Source organism: Macaca nemestrina, chromosome 2 (assembly GCF_043159975.1).
Source record: "Macaca nemestrina isolate mMacNem1 chromosome 2, mMacNem.hap1, whole genome shotgun sequence".
NCBI classification, from domain to species: domain Eukaryota; kingdom Metazoa; phylum Chordata; class Mammalia; order Primates; family Cercopithecidae; genus Macaca; species Macaca nemestrina.
This window is the reverse complement of record NC_092126.1, coordinates 44,569,418-44,589,708: the sequence shown is the minus strand read 5'-3', so window position 1 is coordinate 44,589,708 and position 20,291 is coordinate 44,569,418. Positions and strand designations below refer to the sequence as shown.

General features: G+C 39.4%; 1 protein-coding gene and 1 pseudogene across 24 annotated transcripts in view; both read left to right on the top strand.

Moving 5' to 3' along the window:
- Window positions 1–20,291, top strand: part of LOC105469991 (transcription factor Dp-2) — a 196,322-nt gene that overhangs the window by 103,729 nt on the left and 72,302 nt on the right. For 2 of the 24 annotated variants that reach the window (XM_011721666.3, XM_011721665.3), the window contains exon 1: window positions 16,254–16,302. The exons of 16 other annotated variants lie outside the window; for them this stretch is intronic. Coding sequence is in view for 2 of the 8 variants with exons in the window: in XM_071091039.1 (XP_070947140.1) it covers window positions 15,731–15,839 (109 nt within the window). In the remaining 6 variants the exon portion in view is untranslated. Of the gene's footprint in view, window positions 1–15,575; window positions 15,840–16,106; window positions 16,303–20,291 lie in introns of those variants that run through there. 6 more of the 24 variants (XM_071091039.1, XM_011721663.2, XM_071091054.1 and 3 more) reach the window with 6 other exon arrangements.
- Window positions 273–7,143, top strand: LOC139361886 (large ribosomal subunit protein eL19-like; annotated as a pseudogene).

The following is a 20,291-nucleotide window of genomic DNA, read 5'->3' as shown; positions in this document are numbered from 1 at the left end:
AAGAAATATATTCTGTTTCAAAGTATGTAGGATTAGATTGCCAATCACATGCACATGGAACAAGACAACAGGGTCAGAAGATCTTCCTTAGTTTATCAGCGCCATAGTAAATCTGGGATCCATACATTAGATATACAAATTGACTTCAAGTCATGACAAACTGAACTGTTGAGCAAAATTCTGTTATCTAAAGAGTATATAATTTTAATTTGATCATCAAAGGGATCTTTAATCCCCCAAATAGATGAGAGCCATAGTATTATGTGACTAGATCTGGCATGTGTGGATAAAGTTTAAAGTCAGGCCAGGCATGGTGGCTCACACCTGTAATCCCAGCACTTTGGGAGAACCCAAGGTGGGTGGATCACTTGAGATCAGGATTTTGAGACCAGCCTAGCCAACATGGTGAAATCCCATCCCTACTTAAAAAAAAAAAAAAAAAAAAAAATTCAAAAAATTAGCCAGGCATGGTGGCATTCGCCTGTAGTCCCAGCCACTTGGGAGGCTGAGGCAGAAGAATCCTTTGAACCCAGGAGGTGGAGGTTGCAGTGATCTGAGATACTGCCACTGCACTCCAGCCTGGGCGACAAAGTGAGACTTGGTCTAAAAAAAAAAAGAAAAAAAAAGTCAAATAATACCGAGGTGGACAGATACCACCTAGAATTTACTTTTTTCTTAGCAAACACCAAACTTGGATAGATTTCTCAACTTTCAGATAATTGGCAGAAATTTTTTAAGGCATCATGGGGTTTATTAAGAAATTCTTCAAAACACGACCAGGCATGATGGCTCACACCTGTAATCCCAGCACTTTGGGAGGCTGAGGCGGGCAGATCATGAGGTCAAGAGATCGAGACCAGCCTGGCTAACATGGTGAAACCCTATCTCTACTAAAATTACAAAAATTAGCTGGGCGTGGTGGTGCACGCCTGTAGTCCCAGCTACTTGGGAGGCTGAGGCAGGAGAATCACTTGAACCTGGGAGGCAGAGGTTGCAGTGAGCCGAGATTGCGCAACTACACTCCAGACTGGTCACAGAGCATGACTCTGTCTCAAAAAAAAAAAAAAAAAAAAGCCCTTTTGCTGCTGCGGCCGCAGCCATGAGTATGCTCAGGGTTCAGAAGAGGCTGGCCTCTTCTGTCCTCCGCTGTGGCAGGGAGAAGGTCTGGTTGGACCCCAGTGAGACTAATGAAATCGCCAATGCCAACTCCCGTCAGCAGATCTGGAAGCTGATCAAAGATGGGCTGATCATCGCAAGCCTGTTGACAGTCCATTCCCGGGCTTAATGCCTGAAGAATACCTTGGCCCGCCGGAAGGCAGGCACATGCGCATAGTAAGTGGAAGGGTACAGCCAATGTACATTGAACGTACAAGCGCAGAATGCCAGAGAAGGTCGCATGGATTCTGCGCCGGCTGCTTAGAAGATACTGTGAGTCTAAGAAGATTGATCGCCGTATGTATCACAGCCTGTACCTGAAGGTGAAGGGAAATGTGTTCAAAAACAAGCGGATTCTCATGGAGCACATCCACAAGCTGAAAGCGGACAAGGCCCGCAAGAACCTCCTGGCTGACCAGGCTGAGGCCCGCAGGTCTAAGGCCAAGGAAGCAGGCAAGTGCCGTGAAGAGCGCTTGCAGGCCAAAAAGGAGGAGATCAAGACTTTGTCCAAGGAGGAAGAGACCAAGAAATAAAAGCTCCCCCTTTGTCTGTACATACTGGCCTCCGTGATTACATAGACCAGCCATTTAAATAAAACAAGCCTTTATCTGCTTGCAAAAATAAATTAGCTGAGCATGGTGGAAAGTGCTTGTAATCCCCGATACTTGGGAGGCTGAGGCAGGAGGATCCCTTCAACCCAGGAGGGGGAAGTTGCAGTGAGCCAGGATCGCACCACTGCACTCCAGCCTGGGCGATAGAGTGAGACTCAGTCTCAAAAAATAAATAAATAAATAAATAACAAAAATAAGCATCGCCGGGCGTGGTGGCTCACGCCTGTAATCCCAGCACTTTGGGACGCCATGGCGGTTGGATCACCGGAGGTCGGGAGTTCGAGACCAGCCTTACCAACAAGGAGAAACCCCGTCTGTACTAAAAATACAAAAAAATTAGCCAGGCATGTTGGCCCATGCTTGTAATCCCAGCTACCTGGGAGGCTGAGGCAGGAGAATTACTTGAACCCGGGAGGTGGAGGTTGCAGTGAGCGATCGAGCCATTGCACTCCAGCCTGGGCAACAAAAGCGAAACTCAGTCTAAAAAAATAAATAAGCATCTAGGCAAGAAGTAAAAAGAGACTGCTACAAAAAGCTATACATAAAATTCGCCACAGATTTTCTGCTACACTAATAAATGGTAGGAAAAAAAAAAAAAAACCACTGGTGAGGCGCAGTGACTCACACCTGTAATCCCAGCACTTTGGGAGGCCGAGGCAGGCGGATCTCGAGGTCAAGAGATCGAGACCATCCTGACCAACATGGTGAAACCCTGTCTCTACTAAAAGTACAAAAATTACCTGGGCGTGGTGGTAAGTGCCAGAGGAGCTGGCAGTCCCAGCTTCTCAGGAGGCTGTGGCAGGAGAATCGCTTGAACCCAGGAGGTGGAGGTTGCAGTGAGCCAAGATCATGCCACTATACTCCAGCCCCCTGGCGACAGCGAGACTTCGTCTAAAAAAAAACACTATTTACAGTGTTATTAGGAAAAAGAAAATGTCTTACTAGCAAAAGATAAATAATAAGAGATAGTGTTGAGCAGTGAACGTAACAGAGTAACAAATATAAGACCACTTTTTAGTAATTAGAATAAAAATGAATACATTAACATGTAAGTTTAAAAGATAAACTCATGAATTGTCAAAAACCATATCTAAGACTCACATTACCTGATTTTTGAGGCCTATGATAAAGCTGCAATAATCAAGATAATGTGTTATTGGCAAAAGAATGGACACATATATCAGTAGAACAGAATAAACAGCCCAAAAATAGACTCACCCAAATATAGTCACCTGATCTCTGAAAAAGGAGCAAAGACAGTTTAATGGAGGAAAGGGTTTTTTCCAGCATATGATGCTGGAACAATCGAAGTCCATATGCAAAAAAATGAACCTAGGCATAGACCTTATACTTTTCACAAAAAATTAACTCAAAATGGATCATAGACCTAAATGTAAAATATAAAACTATTAAACTTCTGGAAGAAAAATAGAAGAAAATCTGTGTAACCTTGGGTTTGGCAATGACTTTTTAGATACAACACCAAAAGCATGATTCATGAAAGAGAAAACTGATGTTGGTGTTCGTTAAAATTAAAACTTCTTGTATTAGTCCATTTTCATACTGCTATGAAGAAATACCTGACGCTGGATAATTTATAAAGGAAAGAGGTTTAATGGACTTACAGTTCCACATGGCTGGGGAGGCCTCACAATCATGGCAGAAGGCAAAGGAAGAGCAAAGGCACGTCTTACATGATGGCAGGCAAGAGAGTGTGTGCAGAGGAACTGCCTTTTATAAAACCATCAGATCTTGTAAGACTTATTCACTATCATGGGAACAGCATGGGAAAAACCCGCCCTCATAATTCATTATCTCCCACCGGGTCCTTCCCATGACACGTGGGGATTAAGGGAACCACAGTTCAAGATGAGATTTTGGCGGGGCCACAGCCAAACAATATAACTTCTACTCTGAGAAAGAAAGATACTGTTAAGAGAATGAAAAGACAGGCCATGGGCTGGAAGAAAGTACTTTCAAGATACATTTCTGTTAAAGGACTTTGTGATGTTAGTCAATTGCAAAGTTTTGAAGCAGTGCACAAGTCAGCCCTCACGACATCAGTTGCAGGTTCAGAGGTTTCCAGAACTACGTTTAGGATTGATAATTCACTAGGAGAACTGAAAGAACTCATTGCAAGCTGTTATACTCACAGTTACGGTTTATTACAGCTGAAGGAGACAGATTAAAATTTGTCAAAAGAAAAGGCACATAGGACGGAGTCCAGGAAAGTATCAGATACAGTTAGAAACCCCACAATACATTTTTAGTGGTTGCTTTAGAGTCTTTTTTTTTTTTTTTTTTTTTTTTTTTGAGACTGAGTCTGGCTCTGTCGCCCAGGCTGGAGTGCAGTGGCCGGATCTCAGCTCACTGCAAGCTCCGCCTCCCGGGTTTACGCCATTCTCCTGCCTCAGCCTCCGGAGTAGCTGGGACCACAGGCGCCCGCCACCTCGCCCGGCTAGTTTTTTTTTTTTGTTTTTTTTTTTTTTGAGACGAAGTCTCGCTCTGTCGCCCAGGCTGGAGTGCAGTGGCCAGATCTCAGCTCACTGCAAGCTCCGCCTCCCGGGTTCCCGCCATTCTCCTGCCTCAGCCTCCCGAGTAGCTGGGACCACAGGTGCCGCCACCTCGCCCAGCTAATTTTTTGTGTTTTTAGTAGAGACGGGGTTTCGCCGTGTTAGCCAGGATGGTCTCGATCTCCTGACCTTGTGATCCGCCCGTCTCGGCCTCCCAAAGTGCTGGGATTACAGGCTTGAGCCACCGCGCCCGGCCTAGTTTTTTTTTTTTGTATTTTTTAGTAGAGACGGGGTTTCACCGTGTTAGCCAGGATGGTCTCGATATCCTGACCTTGTGATCCGCCCGTCTCGGCCTCTTGATTATCTTTTCTTTTTTTGTTTAAAGGTCTTGCTCTGTCATCCAGGCTGCGGTGTAGTGTTATGATCATGGCTCACCGTAGCCTCAAACTCGTGGGCTCAAGTGATTTTCCTCTCTTAGCCTCCCAAGTAGCTGAGGCTACAAGTGTGAGCTAACATACCCAGCTAATTTATTTTTTATTAAAAAAATTTTTAGCCGAGCGTGGTGGCTCACACCTGTAATCCCAACATTTTGGGAGGCCAAGTTGGACGGATCAACTAAGGTCAGGAGTTCAAGACCAGCCTGACCAACATGGAGAAACCCTGTCTCTACTAAAAATGCAAAATTAGCCGGGTGTGATGGTGGTGCCTGCCTGTAATCCCAGCTACTCAGGAGGGTGAGGCAGAAGAATCTCTTGAACCTGGTATGCAAAGGTTGCGGTGAGCTGCGATTGTGCCATTGCACTCCAGCCTGGGCAACAAGAGCAAGACTCCGTCTCAAAAAAAAATTTTTTTTTGTAGAGATAGGGTTTTGCTGTGTTATTCAGGGTGGTCTCAAACTCCTGGCCTCAGGCAGTTCTTCTGCCTAAGCTTCCCAAAGTGCTGGGATTATAGGCATAAGCCACTGAGCCTACCATAGAATATTAGTATCTTTTGAAGTGATTAAAAAGAGAAAAGATTTTCTTCCAGTCTAATGATGAGAAAAATGAAAGAACAGTTATTTTAAAGCCCCTCACTGATACTTCCAACATCTAGGTCATAAATGAGTCTGGTTCTGTTGATAGCTTTATCTCTTGGTAAAGTGCATGCCTGTGTGTGTGTATGTGTGTTTTATTTTGTGTATGTCTTGTAATTTTTAGTTTAATGGCAAACATCATGTATACAAAAACAGTAGAGACTGAGGTAGATGGTATTTATGTCTGGATATAAGCATACCTCTCCCATCAGGCCAATTGCCTATGACATTGAGTCAACCTAGTCTGGAGTTGAGGTGGATTTGGATTTTGATGTTGGTATCATTATGTTCAGTGTACTTGGGCTGCTGTTACCTTGTACTTGGAGCCTGGGGTACCAGATAGTTTTTCTTCAGTGTTCCTGTTCCACTGTTGGCTTTCCTCAGTCCCATCATGCCTCTATCACAGAGGGGGAGTCTCTGTTCATATCCTTGCCCCTTCACTAGTGGTTGACTGATGCTGCTTGTTACGCAGTGCTAGGCTTATGGTGGTGTCATAGGTGGTTTTCTATTGTCCTGGGTCAGCCTTAGCTTTAGGCAGTCCCTGTTCATTTGAACCTCAGGGGTGGTATTTTAATCTGCCCTTTCCTGAGCAGTAGAAACCTCTGCTTGGCATCAGAATCCTGGGCCAGTGAGGATTCTCTGCTTCTTGCCCAGAAACAAGATGTTTGCTTCTACCTCTTCCCCAGCAGCAGTAGGGTATGTGAGAGGTGGGAGGATTACTTGAACTCAGGAGGTCGAAGCTGCAGTGAGCCATGATAGTGCCACCACACTCCAGGCTGGGTGACAGAGCAAGACCCTGTCTCAAAACAACAACAACCCAAAAACCTGTCAGGGTCATCAGGAACAAAGCATAGCCAATAGCCAAGAAACTGTCACATAACAGAGAAGACTAAGGAAACCTGATGACTAAATGTAATACAAATAAAAAAATAAATATTGACACTATAAGAAAAAATAGGGCAGCAGAATGGGTAATTCACAGGAGAAGAAATGCAAATGGCTAATAAAAATATGAGTATGAATTCAACTTCACTAGTAATTAAACTGCAAATGTAAATGACAAAAGCTGATTTTTGCCAGTCACATTAGCAAGGGGTTGTTTTTGTTAATACTGGCATTTGGCAAGATTGTAGAGAATATGGGAACTCAGAATGATACAACCTCTCTGGAGGATAATTTGCACAGTACCATATCAAAAGGCTTAAAATTGTACAAATTATTTGACTTAGCCATGTCTCTGCTGTTGATTTATCCTAATAAAGTAAAGGAAGATCTGTGGGAAGATTTAGTCAAAGGGTGCCTATCATAGCATTGTTAATAATAATGAAAAATTGGAAGCAGCATGATAATTAACAATATATTGTGATATTCTTGTATGGTGGTATTCTGTAGACATTAAAAGTTAAACAATTTGTTAAGTTCAAAAAATTTAACATGTATGGTGTGATCCTCTTTTTCATAAAAAAAAAATGTAGTATAGAAAGACTCAATACGTGTACACAGAACATTAATTGTAATTTTTGGATGATTGAATTCTAGATTATTTTTGTTTCTTCCTGTGTGCTTTTCTATATTTTGCAGTTTTTTCTGACATGAGCATGTGCAGTATTTTGGACATCATATAAAAAGCTATTTAAAAACAAAATCTTTTTCCTCTATCAGTTAGCAAAGATTCTTAAAATTATTACCTTTGTTGGCAAAGGTATGAGAAATTGGTATCTTTATTTTATATCCACTTCTTATTCTGTCTATTTATTGTTATCTTCTTATCTACAGTATTTCTACTTATTCTTTTTTGTTTTTGAGATGGAGTCTCGCTCTGTCACCCAGGCTGGAGTGCAGTGGTGCAAGCTTGGCTCACTGCAAGCTCTGCCTCCCGGGTTCACGCCATTCTCCTGTCTCAGCCTCCCAAGTAGCTGGGACTACAGGCGCCTGCCACTGCACTTGGCTAATTTTTTGTATTTTTAGTAGAGATGGGGTTTCACCGTGTTAGCCAGGATGGTCTCAATCTCCTGACCTCATGATCTGCCTGCCTCGGCCTCCCAAAGTGCTGGGATTACAGGCGTGAGCCACTGCACCTGGCCCTTTTACTTCTTCTTTGTGTCTACTTGTGTTGGGGACGAAAATCAGCAAAAGCACTCTTGGGAAGCAAATTGGTAATAAATATCAAACCCCTTAAGATAATTTATATTCTTCCACTCAGTAGAAAGGCTTTTGGGGGATTTGTCATTAGAAAAGAATCAGAGATGTGGGTGGAGACATGTTTATTACATGATGATGTATAACTGCAAAATATGAAGACTGTAAATATCCATTTAAAAGGGAAATAAAGCATGACACAACTGTATAGTGGAATATTATGCATTCATGATAATATTCACAGAATATTTATTGATGTCTGATAATCTTGCTCCTTAATCTTTTGCTCAGAATGGCATCCATGATTCTGTTTCTTTCCCCCATGTTTTTTACTGTAGTCCTAGATAAGAAAATAAGAACTGAATTCCCTCTTTTATTTTGTATAAACAACCACAACTAGTAAATTACTTTTCCCCCTGCAAAACCATTTCCTTATGTGTATTTGTCTTCCTCAGTTTCAGTTTATTTGCTTTACTTTAATTATGGATATTATGTGAACCTTTGCACAGTTCTGTTTTTCTGCCTGATCTTCTCCCTGCTTTTACCATGGCTGAGACCTCTTCACCTTCTAAGTTGCAACTTAAATAGTACTCAGAGAGGTCTTCTTGGACCACCTTATCTATAATAAAAGAGCATAAAATGTATTAATAATATCCCTTTCCATCTTTGTAATGCCCACTAGTTTTTTTCATTGCCGTTAACACAGTTGATGATGTTTTTGTATTTATTTGCTTGTTTATAATGTGTCCTCCATTAGACTGTAACTTCCTGAGGCTAGGAATTATATCTTCACAAGTATATTTTTAGGTCCTCTCCTAATGTCTGGCACATGTAAACAGTCAGCAAATATGTGTAGATTGAATGAACAAACTAAATTTTGCAGTTTTGATGGTAGCTTATTGAGAATTTATCATGTAACTTAGTTAAAAGTTTTTATACAAAAGTTATTCTTAAAACACATATTTATTTTAGCTATATTGGTTTTGATATTTAATGTATTTTGTGTAGGAATATAGAGGAAGAAGTTAGGTTACACTCGAGGCCATAGAGAGTCTTATAATGAGTTGAAACTACCATTGGATGCTGAGGAGTGTGTAGAATTTGAAGAGACAAAAAAGAGGGGAAAAGACATTTTGAACAAGACTGCCCCATGAGTTTTTTAAGACAGGACAGCAGGAATATCTTTAGCATGTTTGGGAAAACATTACAGAGAATTGTAGGTGACTATTGGAGCTAGTTGCTGGTAATTATAAACGGAATGTTACTAGTTACAAAATTTCATCTAGGTGTAATCATAAAGAGCCTGGAAAGAAAGCCAAGGTAGTTGGAATATCTTTTGTATTCAGGGGAGTTCTTTTAACAGATGGGAAGCTACTGAAGGTATTTGATCAAGTGAAGGTCGCTTTTCATTTATTTATTTGTTTAATAGCTATTTATTGAGTGCATGTTGTCTACTACGTGGTCTTCTAGATGAGGAGGGTACAGAGATGGAATAGGAGGGCTGGAGAGCCAAAAACTGGCTGTGGAGGAACTCACAGACTACAGGAAGTGAGAGACATGCAAATTACAAAGGGCTGTGATAAATGTTATAATAAATGCACATCATCAATACTGTGGGAACTCAAAATAGGACCAGGTCTATTCAGGTAATTGTGAATATCTTAACCAAGGAGGTGACATTTTCTATGGGTTTTGGAGGATAAGCACTAATTTACCAGGTGAAGAAAATTCTGACCTTAGCAGTAAGGTCATAGACCGTTCAGGGAATGGTAAATAAGTCATGCAGCTGGAATCATGGAAGATGAGCCTAGAAAAACAGTTATCCTAAAACAGTTATCCATTAAAGACCTTGTATTATCTATTTAATAAGGAACCATCAAAAGTTTTTATATAGAGGACTGAAGTGATCTTTATTTTTTTCCCATCCAGAATAGTTTATTTGGCACAAATGGGCTAGTATATGCCGTGGAGAACAATATTAGGCTTTAGTAAGCTTTTGATTAAAATCTCATTGAATTCATATCTGTAATTAATACCAATAGTAACCAAGTATATGGACTTTGAGAAGTCAAGAACTTGATTAGTATATTAGTCCATTTTCACACTGCTGATAAATACATTCCCTAGACCTGGCAATTTACAAAAGAAAGAGGTTTAATTGGACTTACAGTTCCATGTGGCTGAAGCCTCACAATTATGCAGGAAGGCAAGGAGTAACAAGTCATGTCTTATGTGTATGGCAGCAGGCAAAGAGAGGAGTGCTTGTGCAGGAAAACTCCCCTTTACAGTAACCAGCAGATCTCGTGAGACTTACTATCACAAGAACAGCACCGGAAAGACCTGCCCCCATGATTCAATTACCTCCCACCAGGTCCCTCCCACAAGACATGGGAATTCAAGATGAGATTTGAGTGGGGACACACCCAAACCATATCAATTAGAATCTCAGTGTTACCACTTGCTAGCATTTATGCAAGTTATTTGATGTTAGTAAGCCTCCATTTTCTCATCTCTCTCAGTGAGGCTTATGAGTGATTTGTGGGCTCTTTTGACCAAGGAAATGTAATGAGGTTGCTGTTAGATGGGGGAGAGAGTCAAATGAGACTCTTCATTAGACATACTATTGTCTCAGTGTACTCTGAGTACTGAGTGAAGATAGACCTTGAGACAGCCATAAAAAGATAGAAATTTAATCCATAAAGGCAGTTAGTTCAAAGTAGGTTTTTGTATGGCATACTTAAAGATTTGGAGACAGGAACTAATGAAAGTTTTTAAACAGCAATCCATATGTTCCACTTTTCCCAGACAGCTTCTAATTATTTATAGTGTGCCCCTTTCACTCCTAATGGTGATTCAGTCAGTCACCTTCTGAAACAGCAGTACAGCAAAAGAGATGGCTGTGGTTGAGCCATTTAGAATACAAGTAATAAGAAAAAAATAAAGGAACCACTTCACAAGTGTTGGGGTGGAAACAGAGAAGGAATAGTCTTTATAAAAGCCAAGAGAAGGCTGGGCATGGTGGCTCATGCCTGTAATCCCAGCACTTTGGGAGGCCGAGGTGGGCTGATCACAAGGTCAGGGGATCGAGACCATCATGGTTAACACGGCGAAACCCCGTCACTAATAAAGGTACAAAAATTAGCCAGGCCTGGTCGTGGGTGCCTGTAGTCCCAGCAGCTGCTCGGGAGGCTGATACAGGAGAATGGTGTGAACCTGGGAGGCGGAGCTTGCAGTGAGCCGAGATCACACCACTGCACTCCAGCCTGGGTGACAGAGCGAGACTCCGTCTCAAAAAAAAAAAAAAATCCAAGAGAAGACAGTTGTAATAGTATTAAGAAGATGGGATTTGTAAGATCAGCAAGGCCAGAATACAGCAAGCCTGTGGAGCATAAGCACACATTATTAGATTTTTCAAGGCAGAGCTCATTTAGAGCTACTTTAGACAACACAGTTCATTTGAGCAGTTGGATGGAAGCCAAATTGGGTTTTTGTTTTTTTGTTTTATTTTTTGAGGATAAGGACTATGCCTTGTTTGTTTTTGTATCTCTAGTGCCTAACACAGTGGTTATGTCAGAGGTACTTGGTGCATTTTTGAAGATTTAATAATTAATTAATAGTTGGTACAAAAGCTGAGATAGTGGCTATAGATACCACACTAAAAAATTTTGGTGGTTAAAGAGAGATGGGAAGTAGGATGTTTTTAGTTTGGTTAGCAGTTAGAAGGGAACAATCTCTGCATTTGAAATGTTAAGATGAACTCAGTGGAAAGAGAAATATTAAAGTTTCTGAAGAAGGAAGTAAGTTTGAAAGCTAAAGCCCTTGCTGCCTACAAAAGACCCTTTTGCAAAGTGGACCCTCCTGGTTCAGTTATCTCACCCTTTGGGATTCTGTGAGCCTGTTGAGCCAACTAATTCCTTTCACGTTAAACTAGTTTGAGTTCGATTTCCATCCCTTATAACTAAACAAATACTTGAATTTGGATGAAGTATTCTGACTCTAATGCTCATGCTTTCTCCACTATACCATATTTCTTCTCTAAGGCTAAAGGTATTATCTCCAAAATTTTGTCCCTTCCTAACTTGTGAGGTCTTCAGTGAACTATTTCTGTCCTCTCTAGAATCTTTGCTTTCTTTCTCTCCTATAGGTCCCTCTCCACATAGCTTGTGTAGGCCTCCCTTATCTTTGTGAAGCCTTCAACTTAATTCTGTGGGCCCCACTAATCTGTGATAAAGCATGCATAGGGGTTTTGGTAGAAGATAAGGTTAACACAGGTAAATTGGGGCTGGGGCTATATTGAGAAAAATTTGGATTACTAATTTAAGTGGTTTGCCATTGATTTCTAGATCAGAGATGTTTAATAGAACTTTCTTCAGTGATGGAAATGTTCTGTATCTACAGTGTTCAATACGGTAGCTGTTAGCCACATGCAGCTCCATAGAGCACTTGACATGTGGCTAGCATGACTGATAAATCAAATTTTAAATTTAATTTTATCTATTTTTATAAGACAGAGTCTCGCTCAGTCACCCAGGCTGGAGTGCAGCGGTGTTATCTTGACTCACTGCAACCTCCGCCTCCTGGGTTCAAGTGATTCTTCTGCCTCAGCCTCCCAAGTAGCTGGGACTACAGGGGCCATGCCCAGCTAATTTTTTAAATTTTAGTAGAGGTGGGGTTTCACCATGTTGGCCAGGCCAGTCTTGAACTTCTGACCTCAGGTGATCTACCCGCTTCAGCCTCCCAAAGTGCTGGGATTACAAGCATGAGCCACCGTGCCTGGCCGATTTTATTTAATTTTAATCACTTTAAATTTAAATGGCCACATGTGGCTAAGGCTACCATTTTGGATGGTATAGCTGTAGACATCAGAAGTTATATTTCTCATTTTGTTTTGTTTTTAAACTAGGAGAATGATATATGTTAGAAAAAAAAAATTGGAAACAATGTGGGCATTTGGGTTGTGAGGATGAGGGAAGAAGAAAATCACTTTCTGTTCTTGATATTAATGCCTTTAACAAGGGTGAGGAACCTAGGAGGATGAGTGGGTTTTGGGAAGGTAGACAGGAAGTTCAATACTGCAGAGGCTGAGTTGAGATTATGGGATATATAAACAGAGATGTCCAATAGGCATCTAAATAAGAATTTACAGCAGAACAGAAAAAGCCAGGGCTGGGAGTATAAATTTCTGTAGTCATCTATGTAGAGGTGATAAAGCTATGGAAAATAGGTAACATCCTCTAGAGTGGGAGTGTAGATCTTGAAGAAAAGAGCATCGAGCACAGAACTCAGAAAAATGTGCATATTGAAAAAGTAGAGCTAAGCATGGTGGCTCACACCTGTAATCCCAGCACTGTGGAGGGAGGCAGGAGGATCACTTGAGCCCAGGAGTTCAGCCTGGGCAACATAGCGAAACCCTGTCTCTACAAAAAATACAAAAATTAGCCAGGCATGGTGGTGCACACCTGTGGTCCCAGCTACTTGGGAGGCTGAAGTGGGAGGGATCACCTGAGCCCAGGAGATTGAGGCTATAGTGAGCTGTGCTCACACCACAGCACATCACCTCCAGCCTGGGTGACAGAACAAAACGCTCGCTCTCTGAAAAAAAAAAAGAGAGAGAAAGAAAAGAAAAAGTGGAAAGAGGAAGAGCAGCAGGCAAACATGAAATATGAAATATTTACTATGCAATGTTTTTAAGAAATTGACACCTAACCATGCAAGTGACAGCAGAAAGTTTTTACTTTAGGTGTAGTGCTTGTCAGGAAGATTCGATATTTTACTTGAAAATATAAATATAGATGTAACATAGCTAATTTCTACTACTTCATTATACAGATCTGATAGATAGTTTTTATTTGGCCAATGCCTGCTAGATATACCTATCATTACACTATCACAGTGTCATTTCTGCCTATAGAATCATACATGTGTCTGTTAAATGGGCTTAATATTTGGGCAGATTGCCAATAAATGTCGCAAACTCCAAATAAATCAGTTTATAAACCTAGGAGAATGTCTAGCTACCTTTGGTGTCTTCCAGATAATCAATAGTTGTAATTAATGATGCTTAAATGGATTTTCTATATAAGTTTAAGGAGAAATTGTTTGACACGACCTATATAATCTGCATTTTTATCATCTGAGTGGGAAGTCTTATTACGTTCCTCACACTGTGTCATACACTTGCAGAGGAACATAAAAGGTAGTGATTATGCTACCTGCCGAGAAAGGCATCAGAACAGATTGAAGGGTGTAGTATGAGTAAATAATTTGAGACCGGAGAAAAGGCTCTAGAAAGGAAGGCAAGCATGGAGAGGGAAACTTGGAGGGATAGGTTGAAGTTCCGATCTGTGGAGTAGACAGTAGGTAATAGGTTGCCTAGCTCAGTGCCTGATACATAATAGGTGCTCAGTATTTATTGAAGGAAGGAATGGGAAAAGGAGAATTCATCCTGCAAGAATAGTAGCATCCTACTTTGGTCCCACCTTATTTTATTTGTCACTTGACCTCAGTTATCACATCTTTCTGACCTTGGATTGCTGTTAGGTTTATTGTTAAAACATACACTAGATACTTTATATTTTAACTTGTAATTATTGTCTAGCTCTGGACGATGGGAGGGCAGGGGGATGCTCTTCTATTTGGAGATATGGGAAATATACTTGAGTACTTGAATGTTTAATTTCCTTTTGTTTTAAGACTATAACAGAGTAAATGTGACCATATCTAGCCCCTGAATATTCTGGTCTTGGGTGATGTAGGTGAGCACTTCCAGCTGATCTGACAAGTTAGAGGTGTACACTTACTTTCTCTGTAAGAAGCATCATCTGGTAAGATGATCAAGAATGGTGTAAAGCAGGATGGGGAGTTTAAAATTGTTTCCAAATGTGGAAATATAAATGAATATAAACATGTAAGATTTTAATACACCAAACTGATCAGATTCTGTGTAATTTCCAAGTTTCTTTTTTCTTTCAAAACTTCTCTGAAATCTGACTGTCCACAAAAACTTAGTTTATAGAATTTTATCTAATTTATTTACTCAGATATTGCACTGACCTCACATCCTATAGTGAAAACAGATTTTATTATAAAATCTGGAAAGATAGAGGGCCATATAGGTTGTATTTTCAGTTTTGTTTATACTAATGTGTGTTTACAACCCAATTTAATTTACACCCTGTATTGTATTATTGTTGTCATATCTCTGTATGTGTGTAAGTATAATATGTGTTGGCAAAGGAAAATTTTGAGTCAGAAAAAGCTCTCTGATCTATTTGATTCAGTATATATTTGAGTATCTAACAGACGCTGTTTTAGACACTGGTGATACAACACTGAACAGAGCACCAAATACTTTGCGGCATCTCCTAGAGCTGTTGTCAAGACATACTTTCCAAGGGGAATATTTCAGAATAGGTGATAACTAATCAACGAAGGAAAAGTACCTTAGTCATCTAGGAGAGTTATACTTAGAGTGAACTGAAATAAACTAAGCTCACTAAAGACAGGGATTTTTTGTTTGGCTTTTGTCTGTTGCATTCACTACTGTATCTCCAGGGCCCAAAATAGTGCTCGGCTCATAGTAAGTATTCAGCAAATATATGTTGTTGATTGAAGTGTTTGTTTTGAATTTGTGTAATCAAAGACATGTACCTTGGTAAATCATCTTTACATCTTGCTAGTTGAAAATTTTATCTCAGTTGCTTTGTTTTTAATGTTACCTTGCTTTTTGTTTCTACTTGTGCCATACATCAGGATGCTGGAAAAGCTTATTAATATTGACAGTCATATGGTTATCTGATATAGAAAAGAATAGATTTGGAAAGGAACTTAAGAGGTCATCTTTTGTTCAGCTTCCTGCCTAGGAAAACTAAGTAAGATGATTAGGTATGTATATTTAATTAGTCATTTAAAAAAAAAACCAGGACAACATAATTGGGTTCCCTCTTGAGAAAATGGAGAAAGGTACTTAACCCTAGCTATAAAGGGACTAACCTGGAAATTTTAGAACTTCTGTGTGGGAAAGTGAAAAAAAAAAAAAAAAAAAAAAAAGGCACAACTAAGCTGCTCTTTGTTGATATCAGAAATGGGCCTGTCATTCATTTTGGCATTGAAGCATAGCCTCCTATCTCAGGGGGCAGGACTGGGACATTTTTTTTCCTCCCACAAGAGCTGGACAGTAAGTTCAGAAAGCCCCAACCAGTGTTTCAAGAGTTTCTCCTCCTTTTTCCCCCCTGAAACTCATGGTGCTTTTGCTCTGCTTTCAAGATGCATTAAGTCTCCTGCTTTGTGACTGCTCAGGAGCCAGCAGATACTCTGATATGTATAATTCAAATTATGCAGGTTTCACGAGTAAGTTTAATCTTATTTTTTAAGTTAGTTAAAATGCAAGTGATATTTAGAAAAATGTTAACTTGTAGTTATTTCACTGCTTTTACTTTAAGCATTTTTATCACTTCTCAGCCTTTTGGCTAAAATCAAGTGTGTACTTTAAGCATTTTTTAAAAATAAAAATATCCTTTTAATTTAATAAGAAAGCAGGGTTCTACATAGAAAAGCCACTTCATCTAAGACCTGCACTTTCAATTTCTTTTGAGATGTCTTTGTTGTAGACAGTATTCATATGTCTTTTGAAAGCCAGTTAACTAAACAGTTTTCTTGAGCATCTTTTTAGTTTTACTGAAAAGTATTTTAAATTGAGCTTTTCTGAGCTCGATTGCTTATGTCTGACACAGTCTCAAGTTTCCACTGAATGGTAACAAAGACTGTAGAGTGTTGTTGGTACTGCAGTGAGAGGCATGCTTCCTTAGACCAGGTAAGAGAGATCAGTTTGTTTCTTACTGCTGGGTGAGTTTTTACAGCGCTTATTTTATATTCTTTAAACAGCAGCAATATTAAATTGGTAAATAGCCAGGAGCACGCTGATTTCAAGACGTCCTTGCTTGTTGCAGACAGAAAAACTACAGGGTTATGTATGGGGGTTGGGGCAGGCGGGGGCGTGGGGGGGGAGGGGAAGAGTTAGTTTATTACTCAGTTACTTATATAAATTAATTAAAATGTGAAAATAATTCTGGAGCTCAGTTTTCTTAATTCAGGAACTAAAGCAGCAGTTGAGGAAATCAGTAATTTTAAAGGTCCTTCATGACTATTACTTGTGAAAGCAATTCAAAGGATAGTTTTTACTTTCATTTTTTTCCCCCAGTAGTTAATAAAATAAGCTTTGCCTTTAACTAAACATTTTTTCCACTTATGAAAACTTTTAAATTGCCAACAGCAAAATATACTTCCCAAGGATCCTTGGAAATCAACCTGACACTTGAAAAATATTTCAGCTTTTATAGCTGTTTCATTCCTTTTTTTCCCTAGTACATTTTTCTTAAAAGTATTTGTGCTTTGAAAATGTCAGCTGTATTCTAATGAAGCTTAGGCATTGTTTGCTCATAAAGGGGCCGGTGCATTCCACTGCTTTATGGTTTATTATGAGGCACAGTGTGAGAGTGTGGGTGGCACCATTTGGTGTCTGCCTCTTGGGGTAGTGACTGCCATTATGTTAGCCTTGGACTGGCAAAGAAAATATAGCATACAAGATGCTATCTGAATCTAGATACTGAAGAAAATCTTACCCCTAAACAATTCTTAATCAGCCCGGAATATGTGACAACTTGATTGAATTGATCAGTTCAATTATACCCTTGAAGTTTGCGTTTTAGTTACAACATATATTCTGTTAGACGCATGTCTTATTTTTTGATGTATAATAGCATTTAGTCATTCTTTGAAGTTCAGTAAGGAAGTGAATGTTTCTAAACTATGATGTTTTTAATAGATACAGTAAAATTTTAAATGCATTTACTTAAAGTTTTAAGGAACGTAGTGTGGGTGGGGAGCAGGAGTGGGAGAGGGAGAGGGAGAGAGGAGGTCAGGCAGAGAGCCTTTCTTCTTTCAGTTAGGAAAGCCCTGGTGAAGAAAAAAAGCAACAGATGTTTCTTCTGTTACAATTGAGGTTGTTTCATTCAAAACTCAAAGTGGTTGGAATGGGGAGAGGAGGTCATAAATCTGACTTAATCAGTGAATAAATAAAATTTAGTCATTTAAAATTTATTATTTTATATTCAGGAATTGAAAGTCATAGAGTAACAAAATGAATAACATACCCTTTAAAGAGGCATTTTAAAAAAACTTTAAATATTGCCTGTATAATTAATGAAAATGTGAGAAAATTAATTTTAGTGAATTTCACTTAAGGAAAAATTCATAATTAAATCATTAGACTTTTTTTTTAAGCCTAAGCCATCTAAAATATAGAGGAAACAGTTGCAAAAGTTTATCACTAGACAATAGGTACAAAATCTCAAAATGAAAATGTGAAACATCAGTTACATATGTTGATAGATCATTTCATCTTCTGTGAGAAGCATGAAGCTTATTCCTAAGACCTTTGAATAAGAAATATGGGAGTAATATTTTGGGTTTAATTGAAATGATATGTTGCAGTTTGCCTCAAAAAAGAAAGATAATAAGCTTGGATTGGTTGCTAATCGAAAGAGGAGAATGTTTATCTGCTGGAAACAGTAGGAATGAAGAGTGTGGAAGCATTGTGCGTATAATGAAAGCAGTCAAAATTTTGAAAAACAGTTTTTGAATTTTTGGAATTCATAATGAGGAAGGTGAAAACCTTTCCTTTTACGAGTAACACAAAGAAGTCCCATGCTGTTGTATAATGTGCATTTATACACATTACAACTTTATTCATTTCTTAAGTTTGCGCTTGAAAAATCAGTGCTGAACACCAGCTGTTTCACATATGAGGCACTTATTGAATATTTGCCATACCCTACACTGGAAAATTAATAATTTACAGTAGCCAATAAATTTTTTGAGCTATAGTTTAAAATTTGCATACGGATTAATTATTGTACGGTTTTCTAAATAATTGGCCTAAGGAGAGAGAAGACTGGAAAATATATCAACATTCAAAGAGATTATTAAAAATTCCTCTTGCTCTTAGCTAAGATCTGTGGACTTATCTGAAGGTTTTTTTTTTTTTATTTTTTTGAGACGGAGAGTGCAGTGGCGCCATCTCCGCTCACTGCAAGCTCCGCCTCCCGTGTTCACGCCATTCTCCTGCCTCAGCCTCCCGAGTAGCAGGGACTAAGGGACTACAGGCGTCCGCCATCTTGCCCGGCTAATTTTTTGTATTTTCAGTTGAGACGGGGTTTCATCATGTTAGCCAGGATGGTCTCCATCTCCTGACCTCGTGATCCGCCCGCCTCGGCCTCCCAAGGTGCTGGGATTACAGGCGTGAGCTACCGCGCCCGGCCAGAAGATTTTCTTTTCTTCAAATAATGATAACCACATTTACAGATTTTTAAGTTTGTTCTTTTCTTTTTTTGAAACGGAGTTTTGCTCTTGTTGCCCAGGCTGGAGTACAGTGGTGCAATCTCGGCTCACTGCAACCTCTGCCTCCCGGGTTCAAGCGATTCTCCTTCCTCGGCCTCCCGAGTAGCTGGGATTACAGGCATGCACCACCACGCCCGGCCTTTTAAGTTTATTGAATCATTATTTCAATTAAGATTCAGATTCTAAAATTTCTCTGTGTACATTTCGCTTAAGGAATAGCAACATGTAGTGGTTGAGTTTTTTCTCTCTAAAATAAGTAAAACAATTTACATGGACTTTAAAATGGATTTACAAACTATAGATTTGCCTAAATAACTTTTTTTTTTTACAATTCTGATCAAAGAATAGAAATTTTGATGAAATAGACAGCCTTAAAAAAAAGTTAGTCACTCCACATGTTAATACGTAACTGTGATAGCATCATAGATTGTGATTATAAAAAATGTGTGTCACTTACAATTATAAATGTAGACATGACAATAAGTTACTTAACAAGGAAAACAATATCAACAGCAGCAACAAGGAAATAGTTTGGACTCCTAGCCCTTCAAATTGAGAAATGAAGAACAAAATCAATTGAATGATTTTAAGATGAATTCCCACTGCCTCTGTATGTGTAAATTATCTTGGAATTATTGAATGTGTGTTCAAATTATGGTTGAGAAGAGCACATTCGTTTTAGCATATATAGAGTATAGAACATAGAGAGTATAATTTTCTATTGTATTGTAGACTTATACTCTATATATGAGAAACCAAATCATTCAAGTTTGTTACCTGGAAATTGGTGGGGAGTGTCTGAAGGAAAAAACAAACAAAAACTTTTCTAATTCATCTGCCATCTAGAGGTAATTCCTTATTTGTCTTTAATAAAGACTTCCACTCATAATCAATTTAAAGTTGTCTTTTTTTTTTTTTTTTTTTTAAGACAGAGTCTCGCTGTTGTCACCAGGGCTGGAGTGCAGTGGTGCAATCTCAGCTCGCTGCAACCTCTGCTTCCCGGGTTCGAGCAATTCTCCTGCCTCAGCCTCCCGAGTAACTGAGATTACAGGGCCCGCTACCATGCCTGGCTAATTTTTGTATTTTTAGTAGAGACTTGGTTTCACCATGTTGGCCAGGCTGGTCTCGAACTCCTGACATCAGGTGATCCGCCTGCATGTGCCTCCCAAAGTGCTGGGATTACAGGCATGAGCAATCGCACCCGGCCTTAAATTAAATCTTTAAAATATATACTGAAAGACTTCAGCAGTGAAGTACCTGTGGTTCTTGCTTTTTGTATGAACTCTTTAGCACAAAACTGAGGTCTTAGAGGAACCTGAGCCTTACCTGTTTATTGTAACCCGATTCAGAATACCCAGAGAATCAATGATTTAGCCTTTTTTTTCTGCCTTACACATACATGTG